This window comes from Martes martes (genome assembly GCF_963455335.1).
Source record: "Martes martes genome assembly, chromosome: 1".
Taxonomy (NCBI): Eukaryota; Metazoa; Chordata; class Mammalia; order Carnivora; family Mustelidae; genus Martes; species Martes martes.
Genome location: NC_137888.1, coordinates 84,287,444 through 84,312,464, shown reverse-complemented (window position 1 = coordinate 84,312,464; position 25,021 = coordinate 84,287,444). Strand labels below are relative to the sequence as shown.

General features: G+C 35.1%; 1 protein-coding gene across 1 annotated transcript in view; it reads left to right on the top strand.

The window, feature by feature from the left end:
• IFT80 (intraflagellar transport 80) overlaps positions 1-25,021 on the top strand; it is a 95,621-nt gene that overhangs the window by 1,865 nt on the left and 68,735 nt on the right. Inside the window, exons 2-4 of the mRNA XM_080797091.1 lie at positions 7,521-7,631; positions 9,124-9,192; positions 18,842-18,951. Coding sequence (XP_080653217.1) covers positions 9,165-9,192; positions 18,842-18,951 — 138 coding nt within the window. The 5' untranslated portion in view covers positions 7,521-7,631; positions 9,124-9,164. The remainder of the gene's footprint in view (positions 1-7,520; positions 7,632-9,123; positions 9,193-18,841; positions 18,952-25,021) is intronic.

Below are 25,021 nucleotides of genomic sequence, written 5' to 3'. Positions count from 1 at the left end.
AAATACTTCAGTGCACTTCTCAAGGGTGAGGATTTTCTGTCATATAATCACAGTACATTGGTCAAAATCAGGAAATTTAACATTGATGTTAAATTGAATATACAGTTAATATTCAAATTTTAACAAGGGCCCTAATAACATCTTTTATAGAAATTTGTTTTTTTCTGGTACAGGATAATGCACTGCTTTTGTCATATCTCTCTAACCTCCTTTAATAGTTTCCTCAGTCTTTCTTTTATGATCTTAATATGTTTGAAGAATACAGATCTGTTTTTTCTTTATAGAATGTCCCTCAATTTGTTTGTATGATATTTTCTTATAATTAGATTCAGTGTACACAGTTTTTAGCAGCAGTAATTAAGGCATCAGACTGCGAGGTTCATGATGCTGGTTTGATCCATTATTGGTGATGTTAACTTTGATTACTTTGAAAGGTTGTATTCACTAAAGTAATCCACTGTGAAGTTACTATTTTTACCTTTTAATAAATAATTTGTGAACAGTTACTTTCAGGCTATGTAAAAATACTCTCTTCCTCCTTAAAATTCCACCTACTATTTTAGCATCTATTGTTCATATTTGGCTAAATCATTTATTATTCACATGGTTGCCAAATGGTGATTTTTTTTTAATTCCATAATTCCTTCCATATTGATTAGTTGGTATTCTGCTATGAGGAAGAGCCTCTCTTTTCCTACCCATTTATTTGTTTACTTATGTCAGATTAGACTCATAGATTCTTTATTTTATTTCTGTAATTTTTTTATTTTGTTGTGAAAATTGTCCCAGCTTTGTCTAGTGGAGCCCCATTAAGCCAGCTCCTATGAATTTTGGGGGGTGGGTGTGTGGGATAATGTTTCCTCATCATTTTTTGAGCACTGCTTTGCTGGCACAAGATGTTTCAGTCTTATCTTGCACTTTCCCAATCCAGCCCCCCAAACTATCCATTTCTCCAAGGAGACCTATTCTTTTCTTGGTGCTTTCTGGTATTTTAAAAACAATATGAGAATGCTAGCAAGCTCATTTCAATGAGGTGTGTTTGCTTCAAGGTCCTTTCAGAGAGCTGAGAAATGGAATATAAATGTATATTAAAGAACATACATATCTACACCAATTTTTTTTCTCTTTCTCCTGTCCTTCCCTCTGTTTTCTTTTCTTCCCTTTTCTTTCTTCCACTTCTCCTTCCTTCCTTTCCATACTAAAAATCATGAGTTCTTTCTTTTTTTTTTTTTTTTAAGATTTTATTTATTTATTTGACAGAGATCACAAGCAGGCAGAGAAGCAGGCAGAGAGAGAGAGAGAGAGGGAAGCAGGCTCCCCGCTGAGCAGAGAGCCCAATGCGGGGCTCGATCCCAGGACCCTGAGATCATGACCTGAGCCAAAGGCAGAGGCTTTAACCCACTGAGCCACCCAGGCGCCCCTCATGAGTTCAATCTGATGCTACCAATTCAACATTACAGGGTTAATTCCAGTCTTTCTTTTTTCCATATTTGGAAACAGTGAGTGAGCCTGGCTCCCATTATTCTCAAATATATTTGCTCACTTGCTCAATTCTGCAATACAAAATAAGTTGTTTCAGAATGGCTAATCTATACTACTGCAAAAAACTAGAGTTTAATATTTGTTTACTTTTGTTTTGATCTTTATACTGAATATATGGAGTTAAAGTCCTGTGTTCAAAAGTTACTTGCTTTTCCCCTTCCTTAACTGTTATGTTATTCACTTAGAATACAGTTAAATGTATTATTTGTGTTTTCTACTTAAGGTTTCCATTGTCCCCCATCCTTGTTGATTTGATTATCTTTTGAATATGTAAAACAGTAAGATGACAAAACTATATTAAAGACAAAAACTGTATTAAAGACAAAACTGTATTAAAAACTATAGACAAAACACAAAGACAAAACTATATTAAAAAAGCATACGCAGGGGCGTCTGGCTGGCTCAGATGGTTAAGCATCTGCCTTAGGCTCGGATCGTGATCCCAAGGTTCTGGGATCGAGGCCCACACTGGGCTCCCAGCTCAGCAGGGAGTCTGCTTCTCTCTCAATCTCTGCCTGTCTCCACTGCTCATGCTCTCCCTCTCTCTGGGTCTCTCTCTCTCAAATGAATAAATAAAATCTTAAAAAAAAAAAAAAGGGGGCGCCTGGGTGGCTCAGTGGGTTAAAGCCTCTGCCTTCAGCTCAGGTCATGGTCCCAGGGTCCTGGGATCGAGCCCTGTGTCGGGCTCTCTGCTCAGTGGGGAGCCTGCTTCCTCCTCTCTCTCTGCCTGCCTCTCTGCCTACTTGTGATCTCTGTCTGTCAAATAAATAAATAATAAATCTTAAAAAAAAAAAATTAAAAAAAAAGGCGTACTCAGAGCAATGTCACTATTCCTACCCACCCAATCCCATACACCTTATTTCTCTTTACTCCCTGTAGATAAACAATCTCTTTGGTTCTGGTTTATCCTTCCTGTGTTTCTTTTGGCAAAGTAAACAGATACATGCATATTTTCTCATTTCACCTTTTGTATTACACAGAAGGTGATATACCATATATTTTATTTGCATTTTCCTTTTTAAGCTCAGTAGTATATAAGAATTAACTTTCTATCTGACGAATATGGACAATAAATATAATTAGTCTTCATAATTTTTGTTGTCTGAGTGTCTCTCTGAATTAAGATCACTTAATTACACTCAACTAAAGAATAATTGCTTGAGTCTCTATTTCAAATTGGTTTTAGCGAAAACACTTTCTGCGAGGGAAAATATTTTAATGTAAAAATGTAACTTAAAAGATAAATTTGTGAGATTTATATAATCTCTAAGTATAAATATATCATGACTCTTCAGAAACTATAATGTTCAATTTTATTTTTAGGTTCACTCTATAATAAAACAAATAACATTATATGCCACAGCTAGATGTGGGAAGATGTGAGAACCAAAGCAGAATAGTTGAGTATTTTCTTTTAAGCTAGGGTGAGGAGTATCGGGGCTTGTAAAAGAGGGAAAAGTATGGTAGATCAAAGAAAAGAAATGGAAAGATAAGATAGAAAAAAGCATCCAGAAATGAAAAAGAAATGTTCAAGAAAGAAGAAAGTAGCTGTCAGTGGGAGGTGGTCAAGGGCTTTTCTGTCAGATAAACATTCGAAGTTATATTATGTATCAGAGCTATATTATTTGTTAACCCAATACTTAATACTATTCTGGTTAAAAAAATACATAACATGACATCTGTTATGTTTTTAAATATACCATGTGGTATTGTTAACTATAAGCACAATATTTGTACAGCAGCTCTCTAGGACTTTTTCATTTTGTATGATGTTAACCCAATTTAAAAAAATTTTTTTCTTCAAAATTTAATTTACTGCTCAGGAGTTTCTCTTTTCTAGTTGCCACCGACTTTCTCCTCTTGATTTTTCTCCCCCGGTGTTGGCAGAGAAGGGTTGCAGTTTTGGAGTTCTTCTTTCTCTTCCAGTGTTTCTTCATTATATCCCTTGCCTCTCCTGTGTAGTGCTAACATTCCAAAAGAGATCCCTGAGATCTGGTGGCAGGTCCTTAAATATATAAGGCAGACTTTTGCCAAGGGTTTTGTCTTACCAATAATTCTTTCCAACATTACTACTTTTTGAATATTTCATGCAGTTGTATACTATTTTTTAGAAGAGATATTTGACAATGTATTAAAAGATTTACATTTAAAAAATAATTGAATTATGTAAAATGCATTAGGGGACTTCTGGTATAAAATCTTATGTAAAACTGTTAAATCCTCCTTAAATTATATTTACTGAAAGATGATTTTTAAATACATTGTATTAGATATCTTAAAATAATTCCCTTATTTTCTTAATATGTCTATTTTAAAGTCCCACTTTAAAAAGAATTTGTGTGTTCATTTCTTTTATCATAAGTTGGTGGTTAGTTATAGATGTCCGGCTTTTTGCAACCATCTGCCAAATCATTTCTGCTATTAAGTAGTCTGCAAAAGTGCTTGTGTGTCCTTTTTCCTAACACCCTATTCCAAGCCCTTTCATGTTTCCACGGACATCTGCTAAGGCATTTCTAACTTTAAGAAATGTGTTTTATATAATTTTAATGTTTCCTCTGTTCTTTTTCTATTTTATAACATAACCCTCTTTTTAAAAAGTTTTTTTTTTTTTTTAATGAGCAAAAGGTTAATTTTCCACCTTAGGATTTAAATATCCAAATCTGCTTTTTTTGTTCAATAAATTAATAACTAATATAACCATATTGATTATATTCTCTTCTCTACCCCAGCCCTAGCAAATAATTAGAAATAAATTGATCTGTATTTGGGTCTTGCATTTTTAAAAGATTATAGAAAATTTGGAGAGAAGAAAGATAATTATGGGCTTAAAAATATTTGTTATGTGGGGGCACCTGGCTGGCTCAGTCATTAGAGCTTGCGACTCTTGATCTCAGGGTCCTGGGTTCAAGTCCCGCATTGGGTGTGGATCCTACTTAAAAAAATTCTTTTTAAATAAAAAAAATAAAAATATTTGATATATATATATATATATATAGTTTTATATTTTTGGTTTATTCTGGGTGTGCTATTCATGTAATCTGTAATCACACAAAATACAAAGGCCAAAGATTTATTGAGTGCCAAATCTATGCAAAGAGCTGACCCTAGTTGTTCCAGTATATATCTTCCTATGTGAGGTCATAGGAAGCAAGAATAATTTTAGCACTTGTCAGAAAATCAGTATTAGGTATTTTAGGATAATAAATATCAATAATCTATATACATAAAATTTCTCAAATATGGAATAGATTGAAAGAAAATTTCTGGATCCTTCATTTCTGGTTTAAGAGATATTTAGTTAATCTGTTTGGTGATGGATTCATGCATTATATGCAACAGTTGTTTATTACGTGGATATTCTGTGTTAGGCAATGTGCTAACATTTAGTGAGAACAGACCTCAATAAAATAAACAATGACCACAGAATTAGCTTTCCACTTACTGTATGTCATCTTTACAGTTTCCTCTTTTGAGATTTTTCCCTCTTACATTTTCTCTGTAAAGCAACTGATTAAAAAAAGCGTATCCCAGTTAATTTCAAGTTAGTTCAATGAAGAGAATAGTAACAGTTGAATTTAAAGTAATTTTATTACATTCAAAAATGACCTAGCAATAAATATAAAGTTAAAAGGAAAGGTATGGGGGAAAGTAGTTGCTGCTAGTGGGTAGTTAGATGAAGGAAAAGGGTAGCTTATTTTAGGCCTAAAAAAATGAATGGTGAGAAAAGAAAGCTATTAGATGGAATGAGAAAAAAAAAAAGAAGGTCAGCATAGACTTTTTTTTCTTTCCCTTTTTTTTTTTTTTTTTTAAGTTAGGAGATGATTACCCAGTTGGTCAAATTTAACAAGTGCTGATTATGTAAAAGCACTACCGCAAATAAAAATATGACTAAGACATGGCCCCTGCCCTGATACAGATCATAGCCCAGTAAAAAAAATGCTGTTAACAGAGCTGCAAATAATGCTCACAGTGTAAAAAAGACGGAATTACTTTGTTGGTAAGAATGGGTAGATGGTTAGTGAAGTAACCACAGGGTGCTAGGTGTTAAATGTTTCAAAGCCACCTGTATTAGAGCTTCCCAGAGAAATGTCTTAAAGCCATCTCAAGCATCTGACTTAGATATATAGATATATAGTTATTTTAAGATTTTATTCATTTATTTGAGAGAGAGAGCATGAGCAGAGGGAGGCAGAGCCAGAAGCATACACCCCCACACTGAGCAGAGAGCCCATCACGGGCCTTGATCGCAGGACCCCGGGATCATCACCTGAGACGGAGGCAAACACTTAACCTACTGAGCCACCCAGGTGCCCCTGACTTAGATATATTTTTAGTGAATTGTTAATATTAAGACAGTCTGGAAAAGCCTTCAGTTAAAAGTGTATTCAAAGTAAATTCTCTGACGCCAAAATTTGATTAGCCACGTGATTTTTTTTTACTGCAAGATAGATGATTGATGATAAATTGATTTGCGGAAAATTTCTAATTTTACTGTACTTAATTATTATGAGCTGTGTATTACTTGATTTCATGATTATTCAAACCCACATTATTTCGTGATCTTCTCTCAGCTTTTTTTAAAAAAGATATTTATTTATTTATTTATTTGTCAGCAAGAGAGAGCACAAGCAGGGGGAGTGGCAGGCAGAGGGAGAAGCAGGCTCCCCGCTGAGCAGGGAGCCCTATGCGGGGTTCAATTGCAAGATCCTGAGATCATGACCCAAGTTGAAGGCACTGATGGAGCCACGTGGGCACCCCTTTTTCTCAGCTTTCTGTAGCACTTTATTCTTTCACAGTTGATATGTCCCCTTGATATCTCTTAGGTACTTTAAAGTTGTAAGTTTAAAAAGTTGTGCTTTTTACCTATATATGTGTGAACTTTCTGAGAATAGCAATCAGGTAGCCTGCTCCTTTTTGTCTAGCTAGTGCCTGGCACAGTGTAAAATCGTATGAGGCAAGTATTTTAAAATTTGGAATTATCAATTGTTAAATTAAGTAAACAACAAGGCCATTAAACAGAGGTGGCCCTATGCCTTTGGCCAGCATGAGCAAACCAAAATCTGTCTGTAAACACGTCAAGGTTTTGAAATTAAAACCTAAGGATAACCAGTCACAAACAGCCAACTAAGCCATAGGCTATAGCCAATCAATAATTTCCTCACTTTGTTTCTACCTTTGTTCTATAAAAGTCTCTGCCTCAGCTCCTGTTGGTGAAACATTCTTTACTACTTTTGGCTTAGTGCAACCCATTTGGAAGATTTTTGCTCAAACTCTTAAAATTTTTTGTCAAGCCTCAGTTTATTTTTTTAATTTTTTTTTTAGGGAGAGAAGAGGGGAGGGGCAGAGGGAAGGAGAAAAAAAAAAAATATATATATATTTTAATGAGAGAGGTAGGGAGGAGGGGAAGAGAGAGAGAATCTTAACAGACTCCATGCCCAACATGGAGCCCGATCTTATTGCCCTGAGATCATGACCTGAGCTGAGCAAGAGTCAGATACTTAACAGACTGAGCCACACCAGTGCCCTTGCTTCAGTTTATTTTTTAACACCTTTTGACTGTCCTGGTTCCTGTCTTCTAGACCTTTTCCAGCTTTTCTATAGTTTGCAAAAAGGAAAAAAAAAAAAAAAGCAAGACCACAAAACTCTGCTTAATTAAAAGGTTTTCTTGACATTTCTCTTGGCCCCCTTTGACCATATCCCAGTGGAGTTCTATTGTCCCTCTCATCTATCATAGCATCATATAATACTTCTATTACATCACTTGTTTCAGTGTTTTATAATTTCGTTTTTGTGCCTATTTTCCAATAGATTTGTTTTTTCTTTGGGAGCAGGAACAATTATTTGAGTAGGAATATTATTTGTCCTTATGTCTCCAGTGCCTAGCACTGTGCTAACTAGTCTAGGAGAAGGTACCTGTTTAAGAGATATTTATTGATTGAGTAAATTCAAATAGATTTCTCAAGTTTAATTTCTTTTAGGTAAATTTCATCTGATTTCTAAGTTAGGAAGAGTGGAAAAAAGTGTAGAAGCTCACTGTGGAGCAGTTCTTGCAGGAAGATGGAATTATGAAGGAACAGCATTAGTTACAGGTACGTTGTCTGCAAAAATGATGTTTTAAATGAACTGTTTAAAGAAAAATTTTCACAGAATCAGAATATTTTCTTTAATAATAGTGTCTTTCATTGTCCAAGAGCAAATAATTGGCACAGCATTGAACTAGGCTGCTAGATAATGTTATAATTCAGAACGTCATATTAATAGATTTCATATATGACTTACAGTCAATATTTTTGTCAAGGCTTTTGAAATCGTCACTTATGGGGTAAATAAAAGTTGTAATTCTTTAACATTTTAAAATTCAAAATATTTAATTGACCTTTACCCCCATTCCTTCACTCTCCCATCTCCTGCCCTATTCTCATAAGCATTCTCATCTTCATCTATGCTATTAGTTATCTAATGATGTCTAACAAATTACCCCAAAAGGTAATGGCTTAAGATAATAAGCATGTATTATCTTATAGTTTCTGTAGATCAGGGAACAATTTAATTTAGCTGGGTGGTTCTGTCTCAGACTCAAGATGTTGGATAGGGCTGCAGTCGTGTGAAGACTTGATTGGGGTTGGAGGTTCTGCTTCCAAGATGGCTCACTCATATGCTCTTGGCAAGAGATCTTAGTTCCTCTCTGACTGTTGGCAGGAGCCCTTGGTTCTTACAAGGGCTTCTCCATAGGTCTGCTTGAATGGTCTAACAACATAATTGCAGGCTTCATAAGGGAGTGATCTGAGAGAGAAAAATGGTAGGTACAATATATTTTATGACCCACCCTTGAAAGTCATACTCCATCATTTTTACCATATCCTATTAGAAGCAAGTTACTAAATATAGCCCAAAGAAGAGAAATTAAGCTCCACCTATCAAAAGGAGGAATAACAAAAAGTTTACGGATATGTAATCAAACCACCAACCTATCCTCTGGACTTTTTTTAGGGCTTTGTTCAGTGAATTGTTTCCTCTCCTGCCTATTTTTTTAACTTGTTCTTTTCCAGTGGTATCTTTTTCAGCATATAAATATGTCCAGATGTCATCCATCTTGAAAATTGAGAAGAAATGAAATAAAAATCCTACCTTTAACAAATGATTCTCTCTAGAGAATTCTTTCTTTCTTTCTTCTTTTAAGCAAGTTGTTCAAAAGAAAAGTCTACTACTTCATTCCATTCAGTCCCCAGCTCACTGGAATTGCCTGCAACTCTTCTTATTGCAATGAAAGCACTTTTCTTAGAATTCTAGGATGGAGATTTCAGTGAAAATGAAAGCATTAGTTCAATAATATACTCACAAATCTCCTAAGACTAAAGGAAAAAATAAAAATTTTTGACATGGAAGTTAGGAGAATCTGATAAAATTTTTTCAAAGTAATTTCAATTAAATTTTACAGTTATGAAGCACTGTTATTTAATGAATAAATTGTGTCTGAATTTTGAATATGTATTAACGTAGATATACTGATTTTTCTATGCAAAGTTCATGTTTAAATTTATTTCCTATAGATAAAAATATCAATTATTTTTCTCTTTATAGTTGGAGAAGATGGACAAATAAAAATCTGGTCAAAGACTGGGATGCTGAGATCAACTTTAGCTCAGCAAGGTATGTATATTAATCAATTAATAGTTCCCTTTAAAAACAAGGTATGTATATTAATCAATTAATAGTTCCCTTTAAAAACTATTATAGTTCCTAAGACTGATATAGGTAAGGTTCAAAGCCTGAAATCTCTCTCTTTTTTTTTAAGATTTTATTTACTTATTTGAGAGGGAGTGAGAGAATGCACATGAGTGGGAGGGGGGGCGGGGGGAAGAGAGATTCTCAAGCAGACTCCACTGAGTGGGGAACTCAACATAGGACTTGATCTCACGTCCTGGAGATCATGACCTAAGCTGAAATCAAGAGTTGAATGCTTAACCAACTGAGGCACCCAGGCACCCTGAAGTCTCTTATTTCTTTTTCTTTTCTTTTTTTTTAAGATTTTATTTATTTATTTGATAGAAAGAGACATAGCGAAAGAGGGAACACAAGCAGGGTAAGTGGGAGTGGGAGAGGGAGAAGCAGAGTTCCACCAAGCAGGGAGCCCAGTGCGGGGCTGGAGCCCAGGACACTGGGATCATGACCTGAACCGAATGCAGACTCTTAACAACTGAGCCACTCAGGCGCACCTCTTATTTCTATTTATACTTTTTCCTCTTACTTCCCATGTTGCCTGATAAACCGTGGTAACTGTATTATTTGAGCCAAGAAATATAAGAAACACTCACGGCCTTTTTCTTTTTTAGTGAGTCTATATAAATGCAGTTAAAGGCTAATGATTCTTTTTAAAATAATTCTGAGTCCTTATGAGCATATACTATCTGGAATAGGATTGAGTGTCTAGTTAAGTAAATAATATTAATAGAAACATTAGGAGTAACTCCCTACTTAAAAAGTCTTAATAACTTCATAATATTACCATCCTTTCTAAACAGTACTACACCAAAAACTAATGATGTATTGTATGGTGACTAACAAAATAAAAAAAATAAATTGTATTGTACATTTGGTATCTAAACTACTGGAGGGGAGCAGATACCCTGATGGTCCAAAACATGGTAAACTGCAACTGCTTAGAGAAGCATCTCAGTTTTCCATGTTAATTGGAAGGAAGTGCCCATAAAGTCAATTCAGTGGTCATTCCTGTTGAGATTTAGGTTACATACAATTTTTTTTGTGTGTATAGCAGATCTATTTTACTAATTAGATTTTTATGTAGGCATAGTAAAGCAGTTTTCATGTTTAACTGAACATATATCAGCTGGTCTTCAAAGATGGCAGACTATTCTTGAGAATTATATAATCAAGTTATCTTGTGAAGCATCTCTGGTAACTGACTTCCAAAAATTTCCAGATTTCATTTAAAAAAATTTTTTTAATGATTTTTAAAAATTTATTTGACAGAGAGAGCACAAGTAGGGGGAACAAAAGGAAGAGGGAGAGGGAGAAGCAGGCTCCCTGCAGAGCAGGGAGCCCAGTATGGGGCTCCATCCCAGGACCCCGGGATCATGACCTGAGCTGAAGGCAGACACTAACCGACTGAGCCACCTAGGCACCCCCAGATTTCATTTTTTAAGTCACATTTACTCTTAAGATAGTGTTAAAATAGTTACATTTCTTTAGCTACCCATTAACCAAATTTTAGCAAAAGGTAACCATAAATACTGGGTAGTACTTATCTAGGTAACCATAAATACCTGGTAATAGCAAAAATGTTGATTACATTCAGTTTATCCATTTTTTTTCTCTGATTGCTTCTGCTTTTTGTGTCATATCTAAGAAACCATTGCCTAATCCAAAGTCACGAAGATTTAGACCTTTATTTTCTTCCAAGAGTTTTATAGTTTCAGTGTTTACATTTAGGTCTACAATCCATTTTGAGTTAGTTTTTGTGTATGATGTTTATTTTAGAGAGGGATGGGTGGTACTCTTTTTTTTTTTTTTTTTCCTTCCTTCCAAATAGATGGGTAAATAAATTCCCTTAGAAAGCTAAAATACTGATTAGGTCATATGATAAAGGTAATTTTATTATGTCTTCATCACATCATGTAATGGTATTGTCCATTGACATTCCAAATAGCTATAATTTTCTTAACATCAAATGACTGTGAAAGGTCTTATCATTTTTATCTCATTTGAATCTTATTTATTCTCCTCACTTGAGGTTTATATTATGTATGAGATTAATGAGCAAAATTAAATTATATAGATTTTCATATTTTAGTTAACCTGTTGATATTTCAAGATAATCAGATATCTTTGGATTAAGAATTACAGATTTACTATAGAACTATGCATCTGATTTTTAGGTTTTTGATTGTTGGTGCCACCCACGCTTTCCTAATAAGGCATAGACTTTTCCTGTTTCATCTCTGGGGAAAAGCATTGGAAAAATTAAGTTATGATGATATTAACCCTGAAGGAAAAATCTCTGGTTACTTATAAGGTTTATTTGATTTATTAAAGGCTACAATTTTTGATGGTGATTATGAACTACTGAGAGCTGGATGCTAAAGGCTCAAATAAGGAGGCCAAAATAGGTGGGGAAGGAGACTTCTGCCTCTTTTAGGGGGAAAAACTGTAAATTTTGGCAAAAAAATGAAATAACATAAGCCTGAGTTACTGTAACACTTGGAATTCAGTAAACAATGTTGAAAGCATCCTGGTGATTTTTACTACATGTTTATATTTATTTATGCATTTATTTTTGATGAATAGAAAAAATTTATTTATGCATTTATTTTTGATGAATAGAAAAAATTTCCTGAATTCATTTCTTTTTTTTTAGAAATAGATATTTTATTTATTTATTTTTAAATATTTATTTATTTATTTTAGAGAGAGCACATTCACATGACGGGGGTGCAGAAGGAGAGAATCTTTAAGCAGCCTCTGCTGAGGGTGGAGCCTGTCATAGGACTCTCTCTCACATCCCATGAGATCATGACCTGAGCTGAAACCAAGAGTTGGACACTTAGTTGACTGAGCCACCCAGGCACACCCTTAATTCATTTCTTAATGATTGGTGATGGATATATAGATAGAAGTCATGGTCATCACCTTCTCCTCTAATATAGAGAAAGCATTAATCCCAAGTTTTAAAATTTTTTTAAATTTGACTTAGTTTAAAAACAATTCCTACTGGTACTTATGAGGAGTTATTTCTCCTTATTAGAGAAAAATAGTGTATGGGCCAGGGATAATTATAATTAAGCTTTGTATATTTTAATTATAGGCTAAAATTGGAATAGAGTAATACTGCAAACCTTTGAAGACATTTCCCCCACATTACATTCAAATGGAAGAATGGAATGACAAAAATGGAACCTGTCTAAATAACTTAATAATGAATTTAGTAAAGGAGGTGAACAGGAAATATAAATAACTGTAGCATAGGCAGGATTTTTGTTATTACAAGGTGCTGTGAGAAGATAGGAAAGCAGAGATTATTGCTTTGGAGGGAAAGGAAGTATCAGAAAGGCTTCCTGGCAAATATCGGAATATATATATATATATTTTTAAAGATTTTATTTATTTATTTGATAGAGCGAGATCGCCAGTAGGCAAAGAGGCAGGCAGAGAGAGTGAGAGGGAAGCAGGCTCCCTGCCGAGCAGAGAGCCCGATGTGGGACTTGATCCCAGGACCCCAAGATCATGACCTGAGCCGAAGGCAGCGGCTTAACCCACTGAGCCACCCAGGCGCCCCCCCCCCACTGCTTTTTTTTAAGAGAGGGGTATGGGGAAGGAGAGAATGAATCTCAAGTGAATTCCATGTCTAGTGCAGAGCCTGATATGGGGGCTTGATCTCACAACTCTGAGATCATGACCTGAGCTGAAACCAAGAGTCGGATACTCAACTGACTGAGCCACCCAGGTGCCCTTGGAATATCTTTTTTTTTTTTTTTAAGATTTTATTTATCTGTTTGACAGACAGAGATCACAAGCAGGCAGAGAGGCAGGCAGAGAGAGAGGAAGGGAGGCAGGCTCCCCGCTGAGCAGAGAGCCCAACATAGGGCCCGATCCCAGGACCCCGGGACCATGACCCGAGCTGAAGGCAGAGGCTTTAACCCACTGAGCCACCCAGGGACCCCTGGAATATCTTTTGATAGAGCTTTAAAAGATAAAGTAGGGAAGGAAATGGGCTTGCTAGCAATGGAGTGGAGCTGTGGAGGAAGTTAGGTGGTCAAAGGCATAGAGGCAGAACAGTGTAAGGTAGGGAAATGAGGTGTATAGGAGCAGACCCTTTGGGCCAGAGGGCAGGCTGTATGAGGCTGTATATCCAAAGGGACCAAGACATTGATGACATTGGATGCTAAATGAAGGGTTTTGATTTTGTTCTATGAGCATACCAAACCTTAAAAAAATAAACAGAAGAATAAAAGATAAAAACTGTCTCTTAGGAACATAAACTTAGCAGTAATATGTAGGATAAATCAGAAGAAATAGAGATTAAATGGGGTGGCCAGCAATAGACACATGAAAAGATTTTAACATCACTGACTATCAGGGAAATGCAATTCAAAACCACAATAGGATAGCACCTTACATCTGTCAGAATGGCTAAAATAAAAAAAGACAAAAAACAACAAGTGTTGGTGAAGATGTGGTGAACAAGGAATCCTCATGCACTGATGGTGGTCTAAGTTAATACAGCCACTGTGGAAAATAGTATGGAGGTTTCTCTTAAAAACAGAAACACTATATGATCCAGTAATTCTACTACTGGGTATTTTCCCAAAGAAAATGAAAACACTAATTCAGAAAGATATATGCACCCCTGTTTACTGCAGCATTGTTTACAATAGTCAAGATATAGAAGCAACCTAAGTGTCCGTCAATAGATGAATGGATAAAGAAAATGTGGTAAAAATGTACAATGGAATATTACACAGCCATTAAAAAAGGATGAGGCCATCTCACTTGAGACAACATGGATGGACCCAGGGGGTATTATGTTAAGTGAGGTAAGTCAGGCAGAAAAAGACAAATACCATATGATTTCACTTATATGTGGGATCTAAAAACAAAACAAATGAGTAAACAAAAAGCAGAATCTGACCTATAAATATACAGAAGAAATTGATGATTGCTAGACAAAAGAGGGTGTAGGGGTGGGCAGAATGGTTGAAGGGGAGTGGGAAATATAGACTTCCAGTTATGAATGAATAAGCACAAGAGTATAAGGCATGGCATAGGGAATATAGTCAATGATACTATAATAATGTTGTATGATGATAGATGGCAGCTACACTTGGGGTGAACATAGCATAGTATATAGAGAAATTGAATTACTGTCTTGTACACCTGAAATTAATGTAACATTGTGTGTCAGCCACAGTCAAAAATTTTAAAATAATAATAACAAAAAAATAAAATGAAAAAATGGGGGTGACCAGTAAGGAGGTTATTGGAATGTTCTATGCTAGTGTGCATTGAGGCTTAACAGAGACAGTAATGATAGTTGAAAAAAGTGAATAGTTCTTAGTAGTTGACAGGAATGGATATCCTATAAGAGGTAAAGAATTCAGAAAGAAGAATTAATGAGGGGTTCTCTGTAGAGAGATGATAGTTTTGAATATGTAGAGTCTGAAGTCTTTGGTGCAAGTAGAAATACTGTGTTAGGGCTCAGAAGTAAAGCTGAAATAATGTGAGAGTCAATTATAGAAAGGTGAAAGGTGAAGCTATAAGGGAAGTTGTGATCGCCAAGGGATAAGTGGCTGAGGATAGAAACTGGAGATACAAATGCATTCATTTAAGCCTTTTCTCTTTACTAATCCAAGAACATATGTAACCAAAAATTTGCTTTTTTGTGGAATAAATCCTACTTAATTGCTTACTGTTAATATATGTCCCTACAAATAGAATGAAAGGGACATAATTCTTGGTTTTTTAATTCTTGATCATTTGACAACCGAAAAAAAAGTTGAGTTCCTACTATCATGAGCAACACAGTAAACAGCTAGTTGCTTATTGCATTACAGAGTGATTTCTAGTAGTGGTAGGTAATAGATAGTGCTTGTATAGTATCAAACTCTGCTCTAAGTACCTTACCTGTATTCCCCCAATGTAGACTTATATTGCATTCAAGGCAAAGATAGCTTATACTTCATTGTGATAGTGAAGAGTTTGTTTCAAAAGCATTCTTAAAAACATGCAAAAACATTTTTAGGGGCTACTTTTTAGTATGAGTGTGAAAAACATGGTATATTTGACCATGTACTTCCTTAAAACAATTGAAATACATTTTTGTCTCCTCTTCTGTGGTTTAAAATGCCTTCAACAGGTTGAAAGAATTTAGATAATTTGTTTTACAGAGAGATAAGGGTCTGACATTTAACACAACCCCAGGTGCATGTGGTTTCTTAAAAAATGTCAAAAAGGTCACATGATCTTAGTGTACAGAGTCAGAAAAACAAGATATTTTTGAGTGTCTTAACTGAAATGGAACATAAATAAAAATTCCCAATATAAAAAGCAAGAAATTCTTTAATTATTATGAAACTACTTTTGTTTTTTTGTCCATTTTTTTGGTATCTATTGGAATTAATAACATTATATAATTTGCTAAACTTTTTGTTGAAAACTTATTTAACCTGAAGGCTATAGTTGTTATTTTCATACTGAGTTTGCAAAGTGAAGTGTAACGCTGAGAGTAATTCAATGCTTTAATAAGCATGTTTTCAAAAAAAATATTTTACATATTGCAGGTTTTTGAAATGCAAGTGGGATGGATTTCATTATAATAAAAATCATTTTCTTTATAAAGCTAATTTTTCCACTTTCAATAATGATGTTCATCAGAACTATCCAAATTAGAAGTTGTATAGTATATCTCCTTTTGGAAAAGAAAGCATTCGTATATACAATGGTTTCACACTTAACATTTTATTATAAATATAAGAGATGAATATAATGAAAACTTCTCTTAGTTCTTGATATTATATCCATTTTAAATATTAGTGGTTAGGAAGATTGAACTAATGAGACTTAACTTATTAATCTTATTTCTCATAACCCTGTATTTGTTTTTTTGTTTGTTTTCTTGTTTTTTAAAGATTTTATTTATTTATTCGACAGAGAGAGCACAAGTAGGCAGAGTGGCAGATGGAGGCAGAGGGAGAAGCAGACTCTCCGCTGAGCTGGGAGCCCAAAGTGGGGCTGGATTCCAGGACCCTGGGACCATGACCTGAGCTGAAGGCAGCCACTTTAACCAACTGAGCCACCCAGGCGCCCCCCGTATTTGTTTTTTGATAAACAAATGTGGTTAAAAGCCACATGTTATAGCAAAGGAATTGCTTAACTTTTCCTCTATAATCTTATTTTGTTTTATACTGTAAGTTCTTATATCTGTTTTTTTAACATTATTATTTTAAAAATATTTTACAATCAGGAAATGAATAAACTCCCAAGTCCCAACAGGGAAGATAAGTATTCTGAAGATTTATAAGGTTAATAAGCAAGGAAATGGTGACACAGCTGACCTAATGAGGCCACAAATTCAATGCTAAAGAGGACAAAAGCGTCCCTAGCTCCTCATCCTATACCCCAACTGTGCCTTTACCACAACTAAAGGGCTAGAGTCACATCCTGTATAACTCAATGGGAGTTGTATTTACTGAATTATTTCCTTGGGGGTAGATGTTTGTCATTGTTTAATGTATACCCCCAAAAAGTGTGATTTTACTGATTGTATTCAGGATGATTTAATAGTCCTTAATTAAAATATATTAATTTACTTTTTGCACAATAATTACAACTATAATAATGGAAATAAAGAAGGTACCTATAACTCTACCAGCCTATCAAATAAGCATTCAGCCTGTATTCCCTTCAGTACTCATCAAGAACCACATTTGAAATATCTGAAATTTTGATTTACATGTTCTAGGGAGTTTATTAGAGTTGAATTCTATTTGGCAATTTACTTGTGTAATCCAGGTCAGCTTCTGGCTACTTCCAGAGAATATTCCAAGAGAATGTACTTACCAGGTGCAGAAGAAGTGCCTTCTGGCCATTTGTGGGTTCTTCAGATACGGAACAATCCTAGATGTAATTGACTGAATAGCGTATTTAGACCCAATATACTATCTAACCTAAATCATGAAAGGCACGCTTCAGAGTTTTTTTGTTTTTTTGTTTTTTTGTTTTGCACTAGATTTGTTGTAAACTAGACTTTCTAAATTCCTTAAGCCACTGAGACTTGCTTACAACTGAATTATATTCTAATTGGGAATAAAATGGCATGAAAAAAGTAGGGTGCCACTTGAGCACAAGCCATTACTGAAATTTACTCCCTGTTGATTACTGATTACTCACTGTAAATTAGCGTCAGTTAGGTTTCCCATTTAAATGAACAATTAAATCTTATTGATTACCCATAAATCCTCAGACTCAGATTTCATTTTACTAAGAATGTCTTATTCATTCACAGAAAGTCAACTGCTACAGTAGTCTGATTTATGAGTTCTAGACGATTTTTGAAAGCGGCTTTAGAAATGTAAATGGATTAATATTTCATAGATTAATTGTATAACCTTAATTCACTTTCCTGATGGATGGTAACTGGGTCAGACAGTGGAGTACAGCTTATTTAATGCTTTTGCCAGGTATAATACTCATTTTTAAAAAAACTAGGTTCAAATAAAGTACAGCCTTCCAGAAGATATTAATGTGAAAGTCATTGAGTTAAAAAAAATACCTTCTCCAAATTCCTATCCTAAGAAATTGAAAACAGTATGAAGTTTAAAGTAGTTTATAGAATGGTACATTGAGGGCGCCTGGGTGGCCCAGTGGGTTAAGCCTCTGCCTTCGGCTCAGGTCAGGATCTCAGGGTGCTGGGATTGAGCCCTGCATGGGGCTCTCTGGTCAGTGGGGAGCCTGCTTCCCCCTCTCCCTCTCTCTCTGCCTACTTGTGATCTCTGTCTGTCAAATAAATAAATAAAACCTTAAAAAAAAAAAAGAATGTTACATTAAGTCAAACATGTACTTTTCCCCTAAAAGTATAAGTCAGCTTCATCCTGGTTATGGGATATCTGAACCCTTCTTAGCCTAGCTTTCAGGCCAAAGCCCCGCTTGATAGATGGCAAAACTTTCCCCAATCTGATATTTAATGTGCCATTTATAAATTCATGGATAGGAGCGGGTAGATTTTGGGGTAGAATGGTTTATGTCCATTAGAGAACTGCTTAAGCAGCAGATGAGTGGTAGGTCTATTTCCTGTAGTATCCTCAGGAATGGGAATTAATCAATAAAGTAAATAAACCATTTATATTTTTGTATGGAAAATTTAAGTCAACTTATGTATTGAGTCAGTTTAAGCACTGATGGCTGTTGGTGGGAAATGATAAATCATGACTGTTCTGATATTTCCTTATATCTTAAAATAATGAAGTGTATTTATTTTATGTTCTATATTTCAGTAGCACACTATATTGAATTCCTAAGAACTCCCATCCTATTTTCTCAGCAAGATCAAAATTAGTTAAAAACATAGTTTTTCATTTGCTTACAGTAGATTTTCAATGGTCAATACTAACTCAGTTTGTTTCAGTATCAGGCTATCCTTCAGTTTTAAAGGGCCATTGAATATGAAATGAAATGGCACCCCATATTGCTTTTTTGATGCTCTTAACTAGCTCTCTTATTATAAGGCATAATAATGAAAATCTCTTGGGTTTTTTTTTTTTTTTTAATTTTCTTTTCCTTTTTACAGGAACACCAGTATATTCAGTAGCATGGGGCCCTGATTCAGAAAAAGTTCTTTACACAGCAGGCAAGCAGCTGATCATTAAACCTCTTCAACCAAATGCTAAAGTTTTACAGGTATTTCTCAGGCATTTGTAAGCTGTTATCAGGATCTGTTGGACTGCTAAGTGAGAGGTCACTTTCTTAGGAGTCCCTTTCTTCTGGGTGGTCTTTTGTCTGAAGCTTTTAAGTGTGTGTTTTTACTAGCCTTTATTACAGAATAGGAGATATCTGGTTATGTTTCTAACAAGGTTCACTTCCTCCTTATTCCAACTTACATTATACCAGTAAGTCATAAATGTGTTTTGAGTTACTAAATTGTCACATGATTTGGCATGATAGGCATCTTTAAATTTAGCAGAGTCAGCCTCACATGTGTATATTTGAAACAAAACAGGACAGAATCATAAAACTTTAAAAGCTTGTTTAGACTGTTTCTTATCATTATAACTAGCATCCTCCTCCTCTTAAACATCATTTATTCGATACATTTAAGCTTTCTCTGAAACCATAGCATTCTTTTAGTATTTTTGGAAGGGTCATCAGTGTAATGTTTAGAACAAGTTAGATGTATATACTTTTACTAAATATATAGAAGCACAACTATGGTGACAGTTAAGACAGGTCAGAGTAGGACAAGTTAATGAAAAATTTTAAGCCTATATTCAGGGTTTTGATGTTTGATTTCAGTGTTAAGAGGCAGAATCATTTTCTTCATATTTTGATAATGACACAGTGTAGTATGGATAATAAAAATACAGGCTTCAGACTTAAGTCACCTGGTTTCATAAGTTCACTTACTTACTTACTTACCTAAATGTAACTTTAGGCAAGTTAAAAAATATCTTTGATTCTCAGCTTTCTCATCTCTTAGTTGTGATACTAGTACCTACTTATAGGACTGTTGTGAGGATTAAATGAGTTAAATTACAAAGTGCATATGACAGTCTATACAATAAGCATCTTGAGTGCATACAGTAAGCACTCAATATAGAGTAGTTGTTACTATAGATGTTACTGGTGAGTTATGTCATCTCTACCTTTTAGTCAGCCCCTAATAAATTAGAGCTAAGGAGGCTGGAAAAAAGATGTAGAATGACTGGGTCTTGAGTAAGGGATTTGGTGCTGGAGATTGAGCAGCTACAATGGGTATAAAAGTGTTTTAAGAAGAACTGTCAGATTTAACAGTTCAGTATGTATAGATTTTGGGGAGTAAGGAAATAGAAATGACATTGAGTTTCTATAATTTTAACTTCTGTGTAGATTATGCTATACATATTTCATAAAGTCAACATGCATTTACATTTCTATATATTTCTATTATATGCAGAACACTTTGCTAAGAACTATGGTACAAACAAGAAATAGAAGGTACAAGTCCTTGCTTGCTCTTAGGCAGCTAAGGTAAAGAATTTGGGCAAATGGAAGAAGCTGTAAAAGAACTAGTTCCGCCTGCCTTTAGTCAAAGTTCTTCCATACCACTTAAACTCCAAAAATCTGCTTTAAAATTATACAGCAAATACAGGCAAGGTGAATCTTTTGGTTTATAGTTATGTGATTTATTGAAATACCTGTAATTAGGCTTACATGAACGCAACTCAGACAGATACTATATTTTACCATGGGTAAATTATAGTTTAGTGGTTTAGTAGAATCTTTGGGCCAGCACATAGTAGAGGAGAAGAAAAGCACCCACTGCCAAAATTCAGCTACTGTGGAAGAGGAGTTAAAGTATAATTGGTAACTTCATGCAAATTTTTTTTTTTTTTCTTTTGGGTAAACTAAAGCTGTGGCAGTTTTCCTTAGGTATAAACACATATTCAAATTTGGGTTGTCCGCAAAAAGGAACACTTACTCTTGCTTGTAGAATATAGTTTAAAAGTATATACCTGATTTCCATTAAAAGCTTTAGGGACTCTTCTTGAGACCCAGAGCTTGGTTTTATAGTGAGGAGACTTTTGTTTATTTATTCATTCAGTGAAAATGCAGTACATACATACTATATACCAGATACTGTGCCTTATATGAGATAACTCAGAGTGAAACAGAACATAGTTTCTGCCCTCAAGAAGCTTGTTGTCAAAGGAATTTCACAAAATGTCCGGTTAATTGAGAAATAATTGAAAACTGTCTATGCCTTATGTGTAGTATAAAAAGATGTATAATCTAAACTGATCATTCTAAATCATAGTATATGGAAGGTTTAAATCATATTTTGTTCCTAACTTTTGAATATATAAAAATTTATTTTTATAGCTTAGAAAGGAGACTCTTGAGAATCTCTGTGTATGTGTATCTATATATACCCATATCTATGTCTGTGCATTGTTATTTTTTTTTTAAGATTTTATTTATTTTTTTATTTGACAGAGAGAGAGACACACAGTGAGAGAGGGAACACAAGCAGGGGGAGTGGGAGAGGGAGAAGCAGGCTTCCCGCAGAGCAGGGAGCCTGATGTGGGGCTCGATCCCAGGACCCTGGGATCATGACCTGAGCCAAAGGCAGACACTTAATGACTGAGCCACCCAGGTGCCCCTGTGCATTTTTATTTTTATCCTTGTAGTCTATTTCAGGACATTGTATTAATTTGATGGTAAATTGTGTGAATTAATTCTTTTTAAAGTATATTATCAAAACATTTGTTTTTGAGAGTAGCTATTTTTGTATATCCTGAGTAAAGCAAGCTATGAATTACTATTTATTCTTAAAGCTTATTTGACTCTTGTTTAATATTTTACTCTGTGTGCATTAAGAACAATAGGATGGTCTGCTGTTCAACATAGTACTGGAAGTCCTAGCCTCAGATACAGACAACAAAAAGAAATAAAAGGCATCCAAATCAGCAAAGAGGAAGTCAAACTTCCACTCTTTGTAGACGACATGATAGTCTGTGTAGAAAACCCAAAACCAAAAAATTGCTAGAACTGCTACAGGAATTCAGAAAAGTCACAGGATATAAAATCAAAGCACAGAAGTGTGTTGCATTTCTATACACCAATAATGAAGCAGCAGAAAGAGAAATCAAGGAATCAGTCCCATTTACAATTACACCAAAAACCATAAAATACCTAGGAATAAATCTAACTAAAGAGATAAAAAGATCTGTACTCTGAAAACTATAGAATACTTATGAAAGAAATTGAGGAAGACACAAGAAATAGAAAAACATTCCATGCTCATGGATTGGAATAACAAATATTGTTAAAATGTCTATACTACCCAAAGCAATCTACACATTCAGTGCAATCCCTATCAAAATAACACCAGCATTTTTCACAGAGCTAGAACAAACAATTCTAAAATTTGTAGGGAACCACAAAAAACCCTGAATAGCCAAAATAATGTTGAAAAAGAAAACCAAAGCTAGAGGCATTACAATCCCAGACTTCCAGCTGTATTACAAAGCTGTAGTCATCAAGAGAGTATAGTACTGGCACAAAAACAGACACATAGATCAGTGGAACAGAATAGAGAACCCAGAAATGGACCCTCAGCTGTATGGTCAACTAATCTTCGACAAAGCAGGAAAGAATATCCAACGGAAAAAAGACAGTCTCTTCAACAAATAGTGTTGGGAAAATGGGCAGCAACATGCAGAAGAATGAAACTGGACCACTTTTTTACACAAAAAATATTTTTACACAAAGATAAATTCAAAATGGATGAAAGACCTAAATATGAGACAGAAATCCATCAAAATCCTAGAGGAGAAATGGGCAGCAACCTCTTTGACTTTGGCCACAACAGCTTCTTACTAGACTTGTCCCTGGATGCAAGGGAAACAAAAGCAAAAATGAGCTATTGGGACTTCATCAAGATAAAAAGCTTTTGCACAGCAAAGGAAACAGTCGACAAAACCAAAAGATGACCAACAGAATGGGAGAAGATATTTGCAAATGACATGTCAGATAAAGAGCTAGTATCCAAAATCTATAAAGAACTTAACAAACTCAACACCCAAAGAACAAATAATCCAAACAAGAAATAGGCAGAAGACATAAACAGACATTTCTCCAAAGAAGCTATCCGAATGGCAAACAGACACATGAAAAGATGCTCAACATCACTAGGCATTAAGGAAATACGAATCAAAACCACAATAAGATACCACCTCACACAGGTCAGAATGGCTAAAGTAAATAACTCAGGAAACAACAGATATTGATGAGAATGTAGAGAAAGGAGAACCCTCTTACACTGTTAGTGGGAATGTAAACTGATGCAGCACTCTGGAAACCAGTATGGGGGTTCCTCAAAAAAAGTTAAAAATTGGGGCGCCTGGGTGGCTCAGTGGGTTAAAGCCTCTGCCTTTGGCTCTGGTCATGATCCCTGGGTCTTGGAATCAAGCCCCACATCAGGCTTGCTACTCAGCGGGGAGCCTGCTCCCCACATCCCCCCTTCTGCCTGCCTCTCTGCCTACTTGTGATCTCTCTCTGCCAAATAAAAAAATAAAAAATAAATAAATTAAAAAAAATTTTTTTAAGTTAAAAATGCAACTACCGTACATCCCAGCAATTATACTACTAGGTATTTATTCCAAAGCATACAAACATAGTGATTCAAAGGGGCACATGCACCCCAATGTTTATAGCAGCAATGTCCACAATAGCCAAAATACGGGAAGAGCCCAAATGTTCACCAACCGATGAAAAAAAAATATATATATATGTATATATATATATACACACACACACACACACACACAATGGAATATTACTCACCATTGCAAATCTTGCCATTTGCGATGACATGGATGGAACTAGCAGGTATTATGCCAAGTGAAATAAGTCAGTCAGAGAAAGACAAATACCCTATGATTCCATTCATCTGTGGTATTTAAGAAACAACATAGATGAACATAAGAGAAGGGAAGGAAAAATAAGATAAAAACAGAGGAGGAGGTAAACCATAAGAGACTCTTAACTATAGAGAACAAACTGAAGTTTGCTGGAGGGGTGGTGGGTGGGAAGATGGGGTAAATGGGTGATGGATATTAAGGAGGGCACTTGTAATGAGCCCTGAGTGTTATATGCAACTGATGAATCACTAAATTCTACCCCTGAAACTAATACTATACTAAAAGCTAACTAACTTGAATTTAAATAAAATCTTGAAAGAAAAAAAGAAGAAGCACTAGGTTGGGAATGGTCTACAGAGAGAGAGCCCTTAACATCAGTTACTCTTTGATATGAAGGTAATTGGCTCAGACATGAAAATGTACCTGTGGTCTTCAAGGAAAATTAGTTCTTTTTCAGTTATATTATTCTGCCTAAACATGGAAAAATGCATGTGCTAAATGGGCACATGAATTTGTTGTATTGAAGAGCAAGAGGGGATCCATGCTTACTTATTAGATTATCAATTTCTGGGTGATATATATGTATGCATTCTATATATGTGTATAGAATATGTACATATCTGTGGAAAACTTCTTTTGTTATATGGTAAACAAAGGTTATATACAGAGGTTTCTTATGTAGTTCAGTGACCAGAGACGTGAAGGTAAAAAGAATGAGGCTTAGGAAAATATGCAGAAGAGAATGAACAGACTAGTAAAGAAGATGGTCATATAGTAAAAGTTTTTTAAAAAGAAAAGAATTAGTAAATAAGAATGAAGACAAGGGGCACCTGGGTGGTTCAGTGGGTTAAAGCCTCTGCTTTCAGCTCAGGTCATGATCCCAGGGTCCTGGGATCAAGCCCCGCATCAGGCTCTCTGCTCAACTGGAAGCCTGCTTCCCCCCACCCCCGCCTGCCTCTCTGCCTACTTGTGATCTCTGTCTGTCAAATAAGTAAATAAAATCTTAAAAAAAAAAAAAAAAAGAATGAAGACAAAAAAAAAAAAAAAAGAACAGAGACATTATCTTTAACTGAATCAACCGTATAAAAAAGAGTAAGATTTTGATTCAGTCCAGTGTTACCACACACATGTCAAGCTTGGAATACTTCAATAGCAAGAGATTTTCCATTTGGAGTCCAGGCAATTGAGACTTATAAGGAAATAAGCTATATAGTGGATGTCATAATCCTAAGTGTTTTCATTACTTTAAATTAGAAATAAGCAAATGAGGTTATGCGTAAGAGCTATCAAAGGAAGATGGGAATCTCCAAAGACAGGATAAGAGAATCATTAGAGAGGCAAACTGTCTT